Source organism: Staurois parvus, unplaced genomic scaffold, assembly GCF_062004578.1.
Source record: "Staurois parvus isolate SC_StPar_1 unplaced genomic scaffold, SC_StPar_1.0 ptg000132l, whole genome shotgun sequence".
NCBI classification, from domain to species: domain Eukaryota; kingdom Metazoa; phylum Chordata; class Amphibia; order Anura; family Ranidae; genus Staurois; species Staurois parvus.
The window spans coordinates 8883182-8904625 of record NW_028317928.1 but is presented as its reverse complement, the minus strand read 5'-3'; the positions used below and the strand labels follow the sequence as shown (position 1 = coordinate 8904625).

The 21444-nt window shown below is 44.0% G+C and overlaps 1 protein-coding gene across 1 annotated transcript in view; it reads right to left on the bottom strand.

The window, feature by feature from the left end:
- The window catches only part of LOC149466311 (uncharacterized), a 137086-nt gene that overhangs the window by 46255 nt on the left and 69387 nt on the right, over positions 1 to 21444 (bottom strand). Inside the window, 2 exon segments of the mRNA XM_089672992.1 lie at positions 7232 to 8020; positions 8102 to 8330. Coding sequence (XP_089529118.1) covers positions 7232 to 8020; positions 8102 to 8330 — 1018 coding nt within the window.

Sequence of the window (21444 nt, the reverse complement as noted above, 5' to 3'; positions counted from 1 at the left end):
GCAAGGGCATTGAAGATGAAACGTGGCTGGGTCTTCCAACATAACTATGACCCCAAACATACCGCCCGGGCAACGAAGGAGTGGCTTCGTAAGAAGCATTTTAAGGTCCTGGAGTGGCCTAGCCAGTCTCCAGATCTCAACCCCATAGAAAACCTTTGGAGGGAGTTGAAAGTCCGTGTTGCCCAGCGACAGCCCCAAAACATCACTGCTCTAGAGGAGATCTGCATGGAGGAATGGGCCAACATACCTGCAACAATGTGTGTGCCAACCTTGTGAAGACTTACAGGAAACGTTTGACCTCTGTCATTGCCAACAAAGGGTATATAACAAAGTATTGAGATGAACTTTTGATATTTACCAAATACTTATTTTCCACCATAATTTGCAAATAAATTCTTTCCAAATCAGCCAATGTGATTGTCTGGATTTGTTTTCTCATTTTGTCTCTCATAGTTGAGGTTTACCTATGATGCCAATTACAGGCCTCTCTCATCTTTGTAAGCGGGAGAACTTGCACAATTGGTGGCTGACTAAATACTTTTTTGCCCCACTGTATTTGAAATGCTACAATTTTGGCCGTATTCAATATATTTTTATATATATATATATATATATATACTGCATGTTGAAATGCATTTTTTATTACAAAATATATGAAAAATATTTTTAAAAATACATTTCAATTATACTGTATGTCTTTAAAAATACAAATCTACATTTTTGGAATGCATTTACAAATATACAGTATAACCCTTGAGGGTTAGGGACTGATGTGAATGTATAATATGTACAGTTGTGTTCAAAATAATAGCAGTCAGACATCACTAACCTGATCAATCACTGTTTTTGGTAGAAATGATATTTCTACATGGCAAATAATTTACTAGAAGGTATAGCAGAGTAATAGAAATCCAACAGACCCAACAGTCATGACATGCATGCTGCTGATTCTGTGTCATTGAATCACTAATTGAAAGGGGCATGTTCAAAATAATAGCACTGTGGAGTTCTATTAGTGAGGTCATTCATTCTTTGCAAAACAGGTGGCAATTATTGCCCTTATTTAAGAAAGGAAGGCAGTAAATGCTGTACATGCTGGTTACAGTGCATTTCTCGCTGAAATTCTGAGGAAAATGGGTTGTTCCAGACATTGTTCAGAAGAAAAGCGTACCTTGATTAAAAAGTTGATTGGAGAGGGGAAAACATATAAAGAAGTGCAGAAAATGATAGGCTGCTCAGCTAAAATGATCGCAAATGCTTTAAAATGGCAACCAAAACCTGAAAGATGTGGAAGAAAGCGAAAAACTACCATTCGAATGGATAGAATAGCCAAAATGGCAAGGACTCAGCCGACAATCAGCTCCAGGAAGATCAAAGAAGGTCTAAAGTTACCGGTGAGTACTGTTACAATTAGAAGACGCCTATGTGAAGCCAAGCTATCTGCAAGAAGCCCCCGCAAAGTCCCACTGTTGAAAAAAAGACGTGCTGAAGAAGTTACAATTTGCCAAAGAGCAGATTGACTGGCCTAAAGAGAAATGGCGCAACATTTTGTGGACTGATGAAAGTAAGATTGTTCTTTTTGGGTCTAGTGGCCGGAGACAGTTTGTCAGACGACCCCCAAACACTGAATTCAAGCCACAGTACACTGTGAAGACAGTGAAGCATGGTTGCGCAAGCATCATGATATGGGGATGTTTCTCATACTACGGTGTTGGGCCTATTTATCGCATACCAGGGATCATGGATCAGTTTGAATACATCAGAATACTTGAAGAGGTCATGCTGCCTTATGCTGAAGAGGAAATGCCCTTGAAATGGCGACGACCCCAAATACACCAGTAAACGTGCCACATCTTGGTTCCAGACCAACAACATTGATGTTATGGAGTGGCCAGCCCAATCCCCCAATCTTAATCCAATAGAAAACTTGTGGGGTGACATCAAAAATGCAGTTTCTGAGGCAAAACCAAGAAATAGAGAAGAACTGTGGAATGTAGTCCAATCATCCTGGGCTGGAATACCTGTTCACAGATGCCAGAAGTTGGTTGACTCCATGCAACACAGATGTACAGCAGTTCTCAGAAACAGTGCTTATACAACGAAATATTCATTAAGTGATTCAAAGGAAAGCAAAATTTTCAAACATTTTTCAGTTTATATAGTGAATGTTTGAGTTTGTAAAGAAGAATACAAACACTGCTATTTTTTTGAACAGTCTAAGATTCACTTTTCTTCAATTTTTTTAGAGGAACAACACAAATTTGATATATTTTTCTTCATGTTTTGATTTGGAATAGAATGTGTAGTGTTCCCAATGCATTTGTGTGTATGGAAATAAAAGCTATTAGAAGGATTTTGAGGTTTATTCACTTTTTTCAACACACTGCTGTTATTTTGAACACAACTGTATGTAAAGCGCTGCGTAAATTGACGGCGCTATATAAGTACCTGAAATAAATAAATAAATAAATAAATATATGTAAAAATATATGTTAAATTACTTTTTTATTTTAAAAAATCTGAAGAATATATTTAAAAAATATGTATATTTTTTAAATATATTCTTCAGATTTTTTTTAACATATAAAAAAGTAATTTTAACATATATTTATACATATATTTGCAAATGCATTCCAAAAAATGTAGATTTGTATTTTTAAAGACATACAGTATATTTGTATTTTTAAAAATATTTTTCATATATTTTGTAATAAAAACACATTTCAGCATGCAGTATATATATATTTATTGAAATATATTTTGAAATATATGGCACACATGTGGCACACAAAGACACACAACAGAAAAATTTAGTTTATTTTTCACCATTTTAACTGGTTGCGGGTGTGATTTTTTTTGTCAACACCTGGTCAAGGATACAGGGGAGTTTACTTACAAGTTACAGGAGCATCACAGACTTGGAATGCAATTATTTCTTACAATTTTGAGAAGGTGCCAACATTTTTGTCTAGTCCATTTTTGGGGCTTTGCGAGGAATGTGTCAGATTTGGCTTTTTGTTTCTCCACTTTTTTGTGTCACACCAATACAAACAAAAGAAATAAACATGAGAATGCCCAAACATTTGTAATTGCAACAATTTTCTGGGCATAGTGGTGCGTTATCTGACAAAAATGCCAGAGCAGGGCCATCTTTAATGCGGGGCAAAAAGGGCAGCTACCCAGGTCTCAGTCATTTTGTGGGGCCCAAAGCAGCTGCCCCCCCTTAATTTTGTCACCCCCGGTGCTGCTCGCTTCTGTCACTTGTAAATACGGTACAGAAACACTGCTCAGAACCCTCCCTGCTCTACACATCGATCTCCATAGAAGAGCAGAGGGGGGAGGGGCAGGGAATCCACACAGGCAGAAGCTCCTCCTCACTGACAGCCTGCCCAGACACGCTGTAAGTATTCCTCTGCAACCCCACTGTGAAAATGTCAAGTGTCTGTGAGTGTGTGAGTGTATGTATGTGTGTGTCTCTGAGTGTGTGTGTATGTGTGTGTCTCTGAGTGTATGTGTGTGTGTGTATGTGTGTGTCTCTTGAGTGAATGTGTGTGTCTCTTGAGTGTATGTGTGTGTATATGTGTTTCTGAGTGTATGTGTGTGTGTATGTATGTGTGTGTGTGTGTGTGTCTCTGAGTGTATGTGTGTCTCTGAGTGTATGTATGTGTCTGTGTGTGTGTATGTATGTGTGTCTGTATGTATGTGTGTATGTACAGTCAGGTCCATAAATATTGGGACATCGACACAATTCTAACATTTTTGGCTCTATACACCACCACAATGGATTTGAAATGAAACAAACAAGATGTGCTTTAACTGCAGACTGTCAGCTTTAATTTGAGGGTATTTACATCCAAATCAGGTGAACGATGTTGGAATTACAACAGTTTGCATATGTGCCTCCCACTTGTTAAGGGACCAAAAGTAATGGGACAATAATAATCATAAATTAAACTTTCACTTTTTAATACTTGTTTGCAAATCCTTTGCAGTCAATTACAGCCTGAAGTCTGGAACGCATAGACATCACCAGACGCTGGGTTTCATCCCTGGTGATGCTCTGCCAGGCCTCTACTGCAACTGTCTTCAGTTCCTGCTTGTTCTTGGGGCATTTTCCCTTCAGTTTTGTCTTCAGCAAGTGAAATGCATGCTCAATCGGATTCAGGTCAGGTGATTGACTTGGCCATTGCATACCATTCCACTTCTTTCCCTTAAAAAACTCTTTGGTTGCTTTTGCAGTATGCTTTGGGTCATTGTCCATCTGCACTGTGAAGCGGCGTCCAATGAGTTCTGAAGCATTTGGCTGAATATGAGCAGATAATATTGCCCGAAACACTTCAGAATTCATCCTGCTGCTTTTGTCAGCAGTCACATCATCAATAAATACAAGAGAACCAGTTCCATTGGCAGCCATACATGCCCACGCCATGACACTAATACCACCATGCTTCACTGATGAGGTGGTATGCTTAGGATCATGAGCAGTTCCTTTCCTTCTCCATACTCTTCTCTTCCCATCACTCTGGTACAAGTTGATCTTGTTCTCATCTGTCCATAGGATGTTGTTCCAGAACTGTGAAGGCTTTTTTAGATGTCGTTTGGCAAACTCTAATCTGGCCTTCCTGTTTTTGAGGCTCACCAATGGTTTACATCTTGTGGTGAACCCTCTGTATTCACTCTGGTGAAGTCTTCTCTTGATTGTTGACTTTGACACACATACACCTACCTCCTGGAGAGTGTTCTTGATCTGGCCAACTGTTGTTAAGGGTGTTTTCTTCACCAGGGAAAGAATTCTTTGGTCATCCACCACAGCTGTTTTCCGTGGTCTTCCGGGTCTTTTGGTGTTGCTGAGCTCACCGGTGCGTTCCTTGTTTTTAAGAATGTTCCAAACAGCTGTTTTGGCCACGCCTAATGTTTTTGCTATCTCTCTGATGGGTTTGTTTTGTTTTTTCAGCCTAATGATGGCTTGCTTCACTGATAGTGACAGCTCTTTGGATCTCATCTTGAGAGTTGACAGCAACAGATTCCAAATGTAAATAGCACACTTGAAATGAACTCTGGACCTTTTATCTGCTCATTGTAATTGGGATAATGAGGGAATAACACACACCTGGCCATGGAACAACTGAGAAGGCAATTGTCCCATTACTTTTGGTCCCTTAACAAGTGGGAGGCACATATGCAAACTGTTGTAATTCCTACACTGTTCACCTGATTTGGATGTAAATATCCTCAAATTAAAGCTGACAGTCTGCAGTTAAAGCACATCTTGTTCGTTTCATTTCAAATCCATTGTGGTGGTGTATAGAGCCAAAAATGTTAGAATTGCGTTGATGTCCCAATATTTATGGACCTGACTGTATGTGTGTGTGTATCTCTGAGTGTATGTATGTGTGTATGTATGTGTGTATTTCTGAGTGTATGTGTGTATATATGTGTGTGTCTCTGAGTGTGTGTCTATGAGTGTATGTGTGCGTATGTATGTGTCTGAATGTATGTGTCTATGAGTGTATGTGTGTATGTAAGTGTGTCTCTGAGTGTGTGTATGTATGTATGTGTCTCTGAGTGTATGTGTCTGTGTGTATGTATGTGTGTGTCTCTGAGTGTATGTGTGTGTGTGTATGTATGTGTGTGTCTCTGAGTGTCTGTGTGTGTATGTATGTGTCTGTGTATATGTATGTGTGTGTCTCTGAGTGTATGTGTGTCTGTATGTATGTTGGTGTGTCTGAGTGTGTGTGTGTATGTATGTGTTTGTCTCTGGGTGTATGTGTGTGTGTCTGAGTGTGTGAATGTGCCTCTGTGTGTCTGTGCGTGTGTTTTCAGTGTGTGTGTCTATGTGTGTGTGTCTGAGTGTGTCTGTGGTGTGTGTGTGTTTTCAGTGGGTGAGCTCTGAAATGAAATCTGTTAGGAAGAGAGCTTTGTACTTGTGGGGGAAGGGGGGGAGAACTTGGATGTACTCAGCACACCCCTCAACTCTGCACTCTGTACACAGCGAATGCCTCACTCCTGCACTACCTACATAGGGCACCCCTCAATCCTGCACTCCGTAAACAGCGCACCCCTCAATCCTGCACTCCATACACAATGTAACCTGAACTCCATACACAGCGCACCCCTCAACTCTGCACTCTGTACATAGGGCACCCCTCAATCCTGCACTCCATACACAGTGCAACCCTGCACTCCATACATGGCGCACCCTTTAACCCTGCACTGCATACATAGTGCGCCCCTCAACACTGCACTCCATACATAGCACACCCCTCAACCCTGCACTTGATACATAGCGCACCCCTCAACCCTGTACTGTACACATAGCACACCTCTCAATTCTGCACTGTATACAGAGCACAACCTTGAACTCTGTACACAGCGCACCGCTGAACCCGTCATTTCATACAAAGTGCACCCCTCAACCCTGCAGTCTGTACGCAGTGCCCCCTTCAACCTGCACTCTATGTACCCTGGCAGCCCATCCACGGAGATTGGGCTCTGTTCCTACCTGCACTTAGTCAACCTTCATAGTTGTGTGTTCTCTGGTATGCTCATTGCTAACAACAAGTTCTAGAATTTTCTGTCTAGTGGTGGGTCTTGTCCCCTCCGCAGTCTGTGGTGTGCAAGAAGGGAGGAGATTGTGTTCTGTAACCTCTAGCAACCCATCATTGAGCTGTAATGATGTGCAGTAACCTCTAGCAACCAATTAGTATGCAGTAATACTGTGCAGTACCCTCTAGCAATAAACAGTTCACAGTAATGATGTGCAGTATCCTCTAGCAACCAATCAGTGAGTGGTAATGATGTGCAGTAACCTCTAAGAACCAATGGGTGAGCAGTAAGGATGTGCAGTACCCTCTAGCAGTTAGTCAGTTTGCAGTAATGATGTGCTGTAACCTCTAGCAACCAATCAGTTAGTGGTAATGATGTGCAGTAACCTCTAAGAACCAATGGATGATTAGTAAGGATGTGCAGTACCCTCTAGTAATTAATCAGTGAACAGTAATGATGTGTTGTAAGCTCTAGCAACTGATGAGTGCTGTAACCTCTAGGAACCAGTCAGTGAGCAGTAATGATACGCTGTAACCTCTGGCAACCAATCGCTGCCTGATCTGCCCATACTTTTCCTCATTTTGCACATGTTGACACAAAAGCTCCTGCTCCCCCGTGGTGGGAACCGAGATACAAGCTGATGGAAAGTTTAGCGTGGACCCGCTGATGCTGAAGCAGATGTGACTTTCTCTTAAACCCTCTTCCGCACTCAGAACACGTATATGGTTGGACACCGGTGTGGACTCGCTGATGCTGAACCAGATTTGATTTGTTGATGAAGCCCCTCCCGCACTCAGAGCACAAAAACGGACGCTCGCCAGTATGAATCCTGTGATGGGTGACAAGATCTTTCCTACCACCGAAACATTTCCCACATTCAGAGCATGAGTATGGCTTCTCCCCCGTGTGGGATCTCTGATGAGCGATAAGGTGTCCTCTCCGGGTAAAACACTTCCCACATTCCGGACATGAATATGGCTTCTCTCCCACGTGAGTTCTCAGATGAGCAATGAGATTGTCCTTGTGGGTAAAACAATCACCACACTGAGGACAAGTCATTTTGTTCCCCATGTGGGTACGCTCGTGTGAAACAAGATTTCCACGGTGAGAAAAAGATTTCCCACACTCACTACAAGAAAATGGTTTTTCGCCCGTGTGAATTCTTTGGTGTCTAACGAGAACCAACTTGGCCGAAAAGCATTTCCCACATTCCGAACATGAATATGGCTTCAGCCCCGTGTGAGATCTTCAATGGGAAGAAAGTTGACCGATCTGGGTAAAACCTTTCCCGCATTCAGAGCAAGAAAATTGTTTTTCTGGTTTGTGAATTCGCTCATGGGCGTCCAGAACGGACTTCTGTCTGAAACATTTCCCGCAGTCGGAACAGGGATAAGGCCTCTCGCCCGTGTGGACTCTTTCGTGGACCATCAGATACCTCCTTTGGGAAAAGCACTTTCCACACTCCAAACACGAATACAGACGGCCGTTGTGTATTTTCTCATGCGTGATCAAAGATGACTTTTGGGAAAAACGTTTCCCACATTCGGACCAAGAAAATGGCTTCTCGCCCGAGTGGGTTGACTGATGTCTGACGAGGGCTGATTTCTGGAGGAAGCATTTCCCGCATTCGGAGCATGAAAACGGCCTTTCGCCAGTGTGGCTTTTCTGATGTCTCTGGAGAACAAATTTATGAGAGAAACATTTCCCGCAATCTGGACATGAGAATGGCTTCTCCATGGTGTGGCATCTCTGGTGGGAGATGAGATCAGCTTTCTGGGTAAAACGTTTTCTGCATTCAGAACATGGAAAGGCTTCCATGATGGAAAGGTCTAAAGGATGGCTCATGGAGTGTTGGTGATCAGCCGAACTCTCTCCATGTGTAGAGGGATCTGGCATCAGATCTGAGCGGCAAAGGTTGGGGTTTTCAGGAATGCCATCTTCTATTTCACTAGAGAGACATTTTTCAAGATTGTACTGTCGGTATTGTCCATCTGAAAAAAAAAAAAGGAAAAGGAAAGGAAACACAAATAGTTAAAATGAAGCCCTGGCCTTGATAAAAAGGGTTTAGCACATACACCGATCAACCATTACTGTATGACCACTGACAGGTTAAGTCAATAACAATGATTGTCTTGTTACATTGGCATCTGAAAGTGGGCGGGATATATTAGGCAGCAAGTAAACATGTTATCCTTGAAGTTGATGTGTTGAGGATAACTCCCTCTGCCACACTGTAAAAATGGTTCAAGAATGGTTTGAGGAGCACAACAAGTTTAAGGTATTGACTTGGCCTCCAAATTCTCCAGATTACAAGGCATCAAGCATCTGTGGGATGTGCTTGAAAAACAAGTCCAATTTATGGAGGCCACACCGTAAAAATAGTTCAGTAATGGTTTGAGGAACACAAGTTTGAGGTATTGACTTGGCCTCCAAATTCTCCAGATCGCAAGGCATCAAGCATCTGTGGGATGTGCTGGAAAAAACAAGTCCAATCCATGGAGGCCACACCGTAAAAATGGTTCAGGAATGGTTTGAGGAGAACAAAACGTTTGAGGTATTGACTTGGCCTCCAAATTCTCCAGATCAGACTGCATCAAGCATCTGTACCCACATAAAAGAAATATATATTTGAAATATATTTTTAAAATATTCTTCCCAAATACATTGACATATATTTGAAATACTACAATTTTGGCCGTATTCAATATATTTAAAAAAAAAAAATATATATATATATATATATATATAGTCGAAATGCGTTTTACATATAATTTGAACTATCCAAAAAATATTTTTCAAAATATATTTTTTACAAATATATTCTTCAGATTTTTTTTAACATATAAATATATATATACACACACACATATATATATATATATATATATATATATATATATACACATATATATATATATATGTATATATATATAAAAATATATTTTAAAATATATTGAACACGGGCAGAATTGTAGTATTTAAAATATATGTCAATATATTTGGAAGAATATTTTTAAGATATATTTAAAATATATTTTTTTCCATGTGGGTGGGATGTGCTGGAAAAAAACTCCAATCCATGGAGGCCACACCTTGCAACTTACAGGACTAAAAGGATCTGCTACTGACGGCTTGGTACCAGATACCACAACATACCTTTAGAGGTCCAGTGGTATCTGTGCCTCAGTGGTTCAGGGCTATTTTGGTGGCAAAAGTGAAACCTACTTAACCCCTTGGTGCTGACTGCCTCACGCCCCTTTAGGAGTTCTAAAAGCCGGGAGGCGGAAGTGGGCATCCAGGTCATGTGACAGCTGTGATTGGCATTTGGCATTAAGGCCCACCCACTGAGCAGCAGCATATATGCATACGGTTGAAGTTAGGTGGGTGATCATAAATTTATGGCTGACTGGTGTATATCCACCTCAGCTCCAGGCCATTTTTGGAACTTTTTGTTTCCATGTTAAAAATCAGTATTTTTTGCTAGAAAATGTCTTGGAACCACCAAACAATATATTATATATATATATATATATATATTTATTAATTTTTTTAAGCAGAGGCCCTAGAGAATTGGTGTTTTTTTGCATTTTCTTTATGTCACACGGTATCCTACCCGTGTCTATTATGAAGATGAACTATATTGCCAAAAGTATTGGCCCCACCCTCCAAATCATGTGATTCAGGTGTTCCAATCCCCCCCATGGGCACAGGTGTATACAATCAAGCCCCTAGGCATGCAGACTGCTTCTACAAACATTGGTGAAAGAATGGGTCGCTCTCAGGAGATCAGTGACTCCAAGCGTGGTCCCGTGATAGGTTGCCACCTGTGCAATAAGTCCATCCGTGACATTTCCTGGCTACTAAATATTCCACGCTCAACTGTTAGTGAGATTATAACAAAGTGGAAGGGACTGGGAACAACAGCAACTCAGCCACCAAGTGGTAGGCCACGTCACATGACAGAGCGGGGTCAGAAGCGCACAGTGCGCAGAAGTCACCAACTGTCTGCAGAGTCAATAGCTAAAGACCTCCAAACTTGGTGTATCCTTCTGATGAGCACAACAACAGTGCGTAGAGAGCTTCATGGAATGGGTTTCCATGGCCGAGCAGCTGCATCCAAGCTTTCCATCAGCAAGTGCAATGCAAAGAGTCGGATGTTGTGGTGTAAAGCACGCCGTCACTAGACTCTAGAGCAGTTGAGGCGTGTTCTCTTGAGGGACCAATCACATTTCTCTGTCTGGCAATCCAATGGACGTGTCTGGGTTTGGTGCTTGCCAGGAGCATGGTACTTGCCTGACTGCATTGTGCCAAGTGTAAAGTTTGGTGGAGGGGGATTATGGTGTGGGGTTGTTTTTCAGGGGTAGGGCTTGGCCCCCTAGTTCCAGTGAAGGGAACTCTTAAGGCATCAGCATACCAAGACATTTTGAACAAATTCATGTTCCCAACTTTGTGGGAAGAGTTTGGGGATGGCCCCTTCCTGTTCCAACATGACTGCGCACCAGTACACAAAGCAAGGTCCATAAAGACATGGAGGAGCCAGTTTGGGGTGGAGGAACTTGACTGGCCTGCACAGAGTCCCTGACCTCAACCCCATAGAACACCTTTGGGATGAATTAGAGCGGAGACTGTGAGCCAGGCCTCCTCCCCCGACATCAGTGCCTGACCTGACAAATGTGCTTCTGGAAGAATGGCCAAACCTTCCCATAGACACCCTCCTAAACCTTGTGGACGGCCTTCCCAGAAGAGTTAAAGCTGTTATAGGTGCAAAGGGCGGGGCCAACTCAATATTGAACCCTCTGGACTAAGACTCATCTGTGTGGCAGAGGAGGGGACATTTCCTAACTTCTACAGGATGATCTGCTGGCAAATTATGACTAATAATTAAATCACTTTTTAAGCTGGTAATTAATATTCCAGTTATGGTTCTTAGTATGTCAGGCCCAAAAAAGGAGCTACAAATTAAAATGAGTTTTCAGGGTAAGAAGTGCAAAAAATACATTCTAAAAAAAAAAAAATTCAAATAACTACTCTAGTCCACTGAAGCCACATTTTTTTTTATACTTGGGCTAACACACTTTTATTTCCAGAAATATATGTTATAAGGGGAATCTGGGGCTCTTTTCTGTTATTAGTATTTATTACCCACCTGTGCTGATCTCTATAGGAACTTCCTCCTCTTTGAACCTCGCAAGTCCTTCTTCCTCCTCCTCAGCTTTGATGTCTCTCTGAGTCTCTCTGGTGTCTCCGGGGTCTGTGAATAAAGATGAGAGTGAAGCCCCCTGTACTGAGATGTATGAGAGACCCCAGAGAGTGTGTGTGGGGGGAGACTGGTCAAGTCTCAATGACATGATGTGAGGAGGAGAGGCGGAGTCTAATAGAGGCTGATGGCTCCTGACCCCCCCACTGGGCATATACTGTCCCCCCATTATTGTCTACTGACAGAGGAGGGGGGAGAAGAAGAGATGGTTGTAGTGACTGAACAAGGAAGATCTGGGACTCTTCTATGGATTTTAGCCGGCCATAGATGGTTCACATCTCGACTAGTTTAGCAGGAACCGGCCAAGATCTGAACCACCTATGGGCAAGCTGATCGTACCCAAGTTGATCTGTCGATCGACTTGGGTACAACCAGTATGTCATTTATTTATTAATCAAAAATAAGATTTATCAAATTAAAACCAATACACAGTGTACATACAACCATTACACATAACAGTAGTGGTGTTCCAAGGTACTCAAAAAATACAGAAGATATAGCAGGTCCAGAGAGCAGAGGTCACCCCTAAAAGTACACCCACGTATAGTGGTGTAGCACTAACCCCTTATGGGTTGCTGAGGAATTTGGGTCCCCCTACAGTCCTGCACAGCCAAGCATTCGGCATTTTCCACACAGGTTTACATCAGAGTCAGAAAATGAGTCTTTGAGCTTTGGTTTTGTATTTTATTGAGGAGATTAGAACTTGGATAAGGTAAGGGGTGTATAGGATGCCCTAGGGAACTGATAACTGAGGATAACTTCCTGAACTATCCACAGCAAACTTCTCTGACACAGTCTCTGTTAGAGAGATAGCCATCAACTCCTAGTTGTACCACCCCAGAGATGAACTCCTCTTTATCCAGAAATCTGGAGACTTTTACAGAGCAAGGGATCTGTCTCCTGTCCCTTTAATTGAGTTGAAAAGTCACTAGTAGGGGTCTAATCTGGTTTCCCACCAGAGTGCTCCTTCACTTATCCACCCAGTGGGTGCAGGTGTACTCACTCAGATCCTCTTCTGTCAGGTAGGCCCCATCCCGCTAGGCCTCCTGGCAGCCTTCCTCCTGCATCATATCTTCCTACTCCTCCTTCATCTTGCCTCCTCAAACTCCTGCTCAGGCTCCTACACTTTTAAGGGAGTCCCAACCTCTTACCAAGTCTTCTGTTGAGGATTGGCTGAGGTCTCTCAAGAGTGCAGCCAGCCACCCCTCAGATCCACCCACTGCCTCCAAGGTCCTCCTCCCAAAGCCCCAGAGCAGGGGGAAATTACATAGGGGCTGGCCTGCAGAGTCTCTCAGCCCTGACCACAATTTGACCCCTCTGGCTACAGCTCCTGACTCACCATTAGGATCTAGCTCCCCCTAGCTAAACTAGGAGGGTGCTACAATGGGTAAAGAAAAAAATCACTCCCCTTTAAAATAATCTCATTTTGTTGCTTTGCAAAATGAAATGAAGACAGACACAGTGTTTGTTTTATCCAGCTGTACAGTATTTACTCAATGCAACTCATAACATCCAAGTGAAAGATATAACACCAACATGTCAGAAAAAAAAATTCAAAAACAGAATCACTGAGTTGGAAAAAGAATGACCCTCTCCTAAAAATAAACTCATTCAGGTGTAGCTAATCATCTTCTCAATGGCACACAAAACAATTTGACTGTCAACTGTGATCAGCTGGGGTCATTTTGGTTGGCTCAACATGAAAAGAGCTTTCCTGGAGCATTTATGTCCCTGGTAGTGCAACTGAAGAAAACAATCACCTATGGCTGGCAAGGCACAGTCACCTGGATCACTGGGATAAAGCTGTGGGCAGGCACAAGTCAGGAGATGGATACAAAAATATTTCAAAGGCTTTATCAATGCCTAGAACCACAGTGAAGTCTATTAGGAAGTGGAAGAAATTTGGTACAACACAGACCCTCCGTGGATCAGGACGTCGTTCCAAACTGGATGAAAGAGCCAGGAGGAAAGTGGTCATAGGGGCTACCAAAAGGCCTACAGCAACTCTGAAGCCGTGTCAGGAATTGATGAACAAGAGTAGTCATTGTGTGCATGTGACTCCAAGATCACAAATTCTCTACAAATGTGGCTTGTATGGGAGGGGTGCAAGACAAAAGTTGCTCCTCAAGAAAGGCCACATGAAGCCACCACTAAGCTTTGCCAAAACGCACCTTGAAGATTCTGAGGCCACAAAAAGGTGTTCGGGTCAGATGAGACTAAAACGGAATGATTTGGCCTCAACACTAAACTATATGTCTGGCGGAAATCCATTCAAGCTCCCCATCCAAATCCCACCATTCCTACAGTACAGCATGGAGGGGGGAATATCCTGTTATGGGGGGTTCACTGCAGCTGGGATTGGAGCACTTGTCAGGATAGAAGAAAAAATGGATGGAGCAAAATACTGTCAAATTCTTGAGGAAAATCTGCTGCCCTCTGCCAGAAAGTTGTCAATGGGAAGAAGGTTTACCTTCCAACATGACAATGAGCCAAAGCACACGGCAACAATGAGCCCCCCCAGTGATTGGAGGAGAAGAATGTGAATGTCTTTGCATGGCCTAGTCAGAGCCCAGACCTAAACCCCATTGAAAATCTGTACAATGACTTGAAGCCTGCTATTCACAATTAGTTGCCATCAAATTTAACTGAACTTGAGCAGTTCTGCAAAGAAGAGTGGGCAAATATTGCAAAGTCTAGATGTGCAAAGTTATCAGAGACATACAGTGGGGAAAATAATTATTTGATCCCCTGCAGATTTTGTACGTTTGCCCACTTACAAAGAAATAAAGGGTCTATAATTTTTATCATAGGTGTATTTTAAATGATAGAAACAGAAGATCAACCAAAATCCAGAAAAAATGCATGATACAAATGTTATAAATTGAGTTTCAGTTTAGTGAGTAAAATAAGTATTTGATCCCCTACCAACCAACAATGATTCTGCCTCCTACAGACTGGCTATGTGCCCATGTGATACACAGATCAGTCCCGTCCATTTAAGAAGTTGCTCCTAACGACAACTCCTTATGTGTATAAAAGACACCTGTCCACAGAATCTCTTTGTTCCATTCAAACCTCTCTACCATGATGGGCAAGACCAAAGAGCTGTCAAAGGACGTCAGGTAGAAGGTTGTAGACCTGCACAAGGCTGGAATGGGCTACAAGACCATCAGCAAGAAGCTTGGTGAGAAGGAGACAACTGTTGGAGCGATTATTCGCAAATGAAAGAAATACAAAATAACCATCAATGACCCTCGGCTTGGAGTTCCATGCAAGATTTCACCTCATGGGGTAAGGATGATCATGAGAAAAGTGAGGGATCAGCCCAAAACTACATGGGAGGAGCTTGTGAATGATCTCACGCAGTTGGGACCACAGTCACCAAATCAACCATTGGTAACACAATACACCGCCATGGATTGAAATCCTGCAGAGCCCGCATGGAGGCACATGTCCAGGCCCGTCTGAAGTTTGCCAATGAATATCTAAATAATTCAGAAGAAGGATTGGGAGGAAGTACTGTGGTCAGATGAGACCAAAATTGAGCTCTTTGGCATTAACCCAACTCGCCGTGTTAAGAGGAAGAAATATGCTGACCCTAACAACACCATCCCCACAGTCAAGCACGGAGGTGGAAACATTCTGCTTTGGGGCTGTTTCTCTGATAAAGATACAGGCAGACTTTGCCAAATTGGGGGGCCAATGGATGGGGCCATTTATTGTAAAATTTTGGATGAGAACCTTCTTCCCTCAGCCAGAACACTGAAGATGGGTCATAGATGGGTCTTCCAGCATGACAATGACCCAAAAGAACAAAGGAGTGGCTCAAGAAGAAGCACATTAAGGTCATGATGTTGCCTAGCCAGTCTCCAGACCTTAACCATATAGAACATTTATGGAGAGAGCTGAAACCAAGCGACAGCCATGAAACCTTAAGGATTTAGAGAAGATCTGTAAAGAAGAGTGGACCAAAATCCCTCCTGAGATGTGTGCAAACCTGGTAACCAACTACAAGAAACGTCTTACCTCTGTGCTGGCCAACAAGGGTTCCTCCACCAAGTACTAAGTCATGTTTTGCTCGGGGATCAAATACTTATTGTACTCACTGAACTGCAACTCCATTTCTAACATTTGTATCGTGTTTTTTTTCTGGATTTTTGGTTGATATTCTGTCTGTATTTATAATACACCTATGGTATATTATAGACCTTTCATTTCTTTGTAAGTGGACAAACTTACACAATCTGCAGGAGCTCAAATAATTATTTTCCCTACTGCATTCCAACAGACTAATGGCTGGGATTAAAGCAAAAGGGGGTTCAACAAGATACTGGCACAAGGGGGGGATCCTTTTTCCAACTCAGTGATTCTGTTTTTGAATTTATTTCTGATTTTTTTCTGACATGTTCTTGTTCTATCTTTCACTTGGATGTTATAAAACGCACTACAGCTGAATAAAACAAAAATGGTGTCTGTCTTCATTTCAGGCTGCAAAGCAACAAAATGTGATTATTTTAAAGGGGGGTGATTATTTTCAATACTCATTGTATGTTGGGTTATTTATAATTCATTTATGTGATGAAAATGGATGGTGTCACATTTGCACAATACATGGAAAGATGGGCTGAATAAATTCTCAGCAGTGCGACACATATTTCTGTCTTTTATTATATATACTGTATGGGACAAACACACAATAGTAGTGATTGCAACAGCAGTATTAGTATATACCCATATGGAAGAAAAATATATTTGAAATATATTTTAAAAATATTCTTCCCAAATATATTGACATATATTTGAAATACTACAATTTTGGCCATATGCAATATATTTCAATAAATATATATATATATATATATATATATATACACATACTGTATGTTGAAATGCATTTTTATTACAAAATATATGAAAAATATTTTTAAAAATACATTTCAAATATACTGTATGTCTTTAAAAATACAAATCTACATATATGTTAAAATTACTTTTTTACATATTAAAAAAATCTGAAGAATATATTTAAACAATACCCCCCCCCCCCAGCGGGAGAACACAACAGCTCAGTGGGAGGGAATGACTGTGTTGATGGAAATCGCGCTATGGCCTGCCTGTGTTTATTCCTCACCTGTGCTGATTTCTGGAGGGATCTCCTCCTCCTTACACAGATCATCATCCATCACATAGGGATCTTCCTCTTCTTCTTCTTTCACTTCAACTTTAACAACAATCAGACTTTCCTCCTGGATACCAGAACATGAACAGAGCAATAATTACAGCAAGATTAAATCTGCTTTTAAGAATGTTACTCTGTTGCACGCACACACATAAAGATTAGCAAGAACAACAAATCCAAACCGTGCACAATTACATCGAAGATCTGTACAATATTAAAGTGTTACTAAACCCAGGACCCTGCATTCACTATATCCGGTCTCCCCGGACCCTGCATTCACTATATCCGCTTTCCCCGGATCCCGCATTCACTATATCCGCTCTCCCCGGACCCTGTATTCACTATATCCGCTCTCCCCGGATCCCGCATTCACTGTATCCGCTCTCCCCGGACACTGCATTCACTATATCCACTCTCCCTGGACCCTGCATTCACTATATCCGCTCTCCCCAGACCCTGCATTCACTATATCCGCTTTCCCCGGACCCTGCATTCACTATATCCGTTCTCCCTGGACCCTGCATTCACTGTATCCGCTCTCATCGGACACTGCATTCACTGTAACCAGTCTCCCCGGACCCTGCATTCACTATATCCACTCTCCCCGGACCCTGCATTCACTATATCCACTCTCCCCAGACCCTGCATTCACTATATCCGCTCTCCCACAGTACAATAAAAATAGAACTGCAATTATTTTAGTAAATATAAACTGCTAAATACCTTTTCCCATCAGCAGTATATAGCAGTCTTGTGACTTCTATCAGTGTCCAGCAGAGCACTGGTTAATCTTGTGGAAGGAGTTTTCATTCTCCTGTGACTGTCCTATGAGGCTCCAGGACCCCTGACCCTCTGTCTGGACAGTGCTGATTGGTCCTGTGCTGATCACATGCACCCCACCCAAAAAAAAAACTCTCCAACAATACATACTAAGCTGAGCATAAGCAGAGTGCCTCCTAGGGCATCAGTAACCCCGTAGGTTCCATAGTGAGTATAACAAGCATGCTTTACTGCATCTACAGACTGATTTTACTGTTGTGGGTTTAGTAACACTTTAACCCCTTCCCACCTAACTGTAAAGCAAATCCTAATGCCTAAGCAGTAAAACTGTACGTATCAACTACTTTGCCCTTTCCAGGTTGTTTTTTTTTCAGTACAAATTGAGCTTCCATTTGGTGGTGAATGGTAATGGATATCTCCTAATTTTTGTTTTTCCATTCTTAAAGCAAAACTGGCCCAAAATAGTAAAAAATAAATCTTTTTTTTTTCTACATTTAGTTGTATATTTTTTGCTACTACCATAACCTACCACCAAAGAACAACCAAAAATAAATTGTCCTGCTCCTGGCGATCACATACTGTATGTGTATGTTAGTTGTTTTATGTAGGCGTAGTGCAGCCCAGAAACAACAGGGCGCATATTGCTTTTTTTTATCCTGCCTAAAACACACTGACACTAACATGAATGTAAAAAAGTATTAAAAAAAAAATCCTGCCCAAATAATTACTAACCCTGACAATGACCTTGATCTAGGGTTTTTTTTCCTTTGTTTAATTACACAGTACAGGGGGAGTCAGGAGGGCACAATACTGGGATCAGGAGGGCACAGTATAGGGGGGGTCAAGAGGGCACAATACTGGGATCAGGAGGGCACAGTACAGGGGGAGTCAGGGGGGACACAAAACTGGGATCAGGAAGTCACAATACTGGGATCAGGAGAGCACAGTACAGGGGGAGTCAGGAGGGCACAATACTGGGATCAGGAGGGCACAGTACAGGGGGAGTCAGAAGGGCACAATACTGGGATCAGGAGGGCACAGTACAGGGGGAGTCAGGAGGGCGCAATACTGGGATCAGGAGGGCACAATATTGGGATCAGGAGGGCACAGTACAGGGGGAGCCAGGAGGGCACAATACTGGGATCAGGAGGGCACAGTACAGGGGGAGTCAGGAGGGCACAATACTGAGATCAGGAGGGCACAGTACAGGGGGAGTCAGCAGGGCACAATACTGGGATCAGGAGAGCACAGTACAGGGGGAGTCAGGAGGGCACAATACAGGGGGAGTCAGGAGGGCACAATACTGGGATCAGGAGGGCACAGTACAGGGGGAATCAGGGGGGCACAATACTGGGATCAGGAGGGCACAATACTGGGATCAGGAGGACACAGTACAGGGGGAGTCCAGAGGACAAAAAAGTGGGATCAGAAGGGCACAGTACTGGGGGGTCAGAGGGGCACAATACTGGGATCAGGAGGGCACAGTACAGGGGGAGTCAGGAGGGCACAGTACTGGGATCAGGAGGGCACAATACAGTTGGAGTCAGAGAGCACAATACTGGGATCAGGAGGGCACAGTACAGGGGGAGTCAGGGGGGCACAATACTGGAATCAGAAGGGACCAGTACAGGGGGAGTCAGGAGGGCACAGTACAAGGGGAGTCAGGAGGGCACAGTACAAGGGGAGTCAGGAGGCCACAGTACAAGGGGAGTCAGGAGGGCACAATACAGGGGGAGTCAGAGGGCACAATACTGGGATCAGGAGGGCACAGAACAGGGGGAGTCGGGGGCACAATACTGGGATCAGGAGAGCACAATACTGGGATCAGGAGGGCGCAGTACAGGGGGAGTCAGGAGGGCAAAATACTGGGATCAGGAGGGCACAATACTGGGATAAGGAGGGCACAGTACAGGGGGAGTCAGGAGGGCACAATACTGGGATCAGGAGGGCACAGTACAGGGGGAGTCAGGAGGGCACAATACTGGGATCAGGTGGGCACAGTACAGGGGGAGTCCAGGGGGCACAATAGTGGGATCAGGAAGAAACAGTACTGGGGGATCAGAGGGGCACAATACTGGGATCAGGAGAGCACAGTACAGGGGGAGTCAGGAGGGCACAGTACAGGGGGAGTCAGGAGGGCACAGTACAGGGGGAGTCAGAGAGCACAATACTGGGATCAGGAGGGACCAGTACAGGGGGAGTCAGGAGGGCACAATACTGGGATCAGGAGGGCACAGTACAAGGGGAGTCAGGAGGACACAATACTGGGATCAGGAGGGCACAATACAGGGGGAGTCAGAGGGCACAATACTAGGATCAGGAGGGCACAGTACAGGGGGAGTCAGGGGGGCTCAATACTGGGATCAGGAGGGCACAATACTGGGATCAGGAGGGCGCAGTACAGTGGGAGTCAGGAGGGCAAAATACTGGGATCAGGAGGGCACAATACTGGGATCAGGAGGGCACAGTACAGGGGGAGTCAGGAGGGCACAATCCTGGGATCAGAAGGGCACAGTACAGGGGGAGTCAGAGGGCACAATACTGAGATCAGGAGGACACAGTACAGGGGGAGTCAGGGGGGCACAATACTGGGATCAGGAGGGCACAATACTGGGATCAGGAGGGAGCAGTACAGTGGGAGTCAGGAGGGCGAAATACTGGGATCAGGAGGGCACAATACTGGGATCAGGAGAGCACAGTACAGGGGGAGTCAGGAGGGCACAATCCTGGGATCAGGAGGGCACAGTACAGGGGGAGTCCAGGGGGCAAAAAAGTGGGATCAGAAGGGCACAGTACTGGGGGGTCAGAGGGGCACAATACTGGGATCAGGAGGGCACAGTACAGGGGGAGTCAGGAGGGCACAGTACTGGGATCAGGAGGGCACAATACAGTTGGAGTCAGAGAGCACAATACTGGGATCAGGAGGGCACAATACTGGAATCAGAAGGGACCAGTACAGGGGGAGTCAGGAGGGCACAGTACAAGGGGAGTCAGGAGGGCACAGTACAAGGCGAGTCAGGAGGCCACAGTACAAGGGGAGTCAGGAGGGCACAATACAGGGGGAGTCAGAGGGCACAATACTGGGATCAGGAGGGCACAGTACAGGGGCAGTCGGGGGCACAATACTGGGATCAGGAGAGCACAATACTGGGATCAGGAGGGCGCAGTACAGGGGGAGTCAGGAGGGCAAAATACTGGGATCAGGAGGGCACAATACTGGGATAAGGAGGGCACAGTACAGGGGGAGTCAGGAGGCACAATACTGGGATCAGGAGGGCACAGTACAGGGGGAGTCAGGAGGGCACAATACTGGGATCAGGAGGGCACAGTACAGGGGGAGTCCAGGGGGCACAATAGTGGGATCAGGAAGGCACAGTACTGGGGGATCAGAGGGGCACAATACTGGGATCAGGAGGGCACAGTACAGGGGGAGTCAGGAGGGCACAGTACAGGGGGAGTCAGGAGGGCACAGTACAGGGGGAGTCAGAGAGCACAATACTGGGATCAGGAGGGACCAGTACAGGGGGAGTCAGGAGGGCACAATACTGGGATCAGGAGGGCACAGTACAAGGGGAGTCAGGAGGGCACAATACTGGGATCAGGAGGGCACAATACAGGGGGAGTCAGAGGGCACAATACTAGGATCAGGAGGGCACAGTACAGGGGGAGTCAGGGGGGCTCA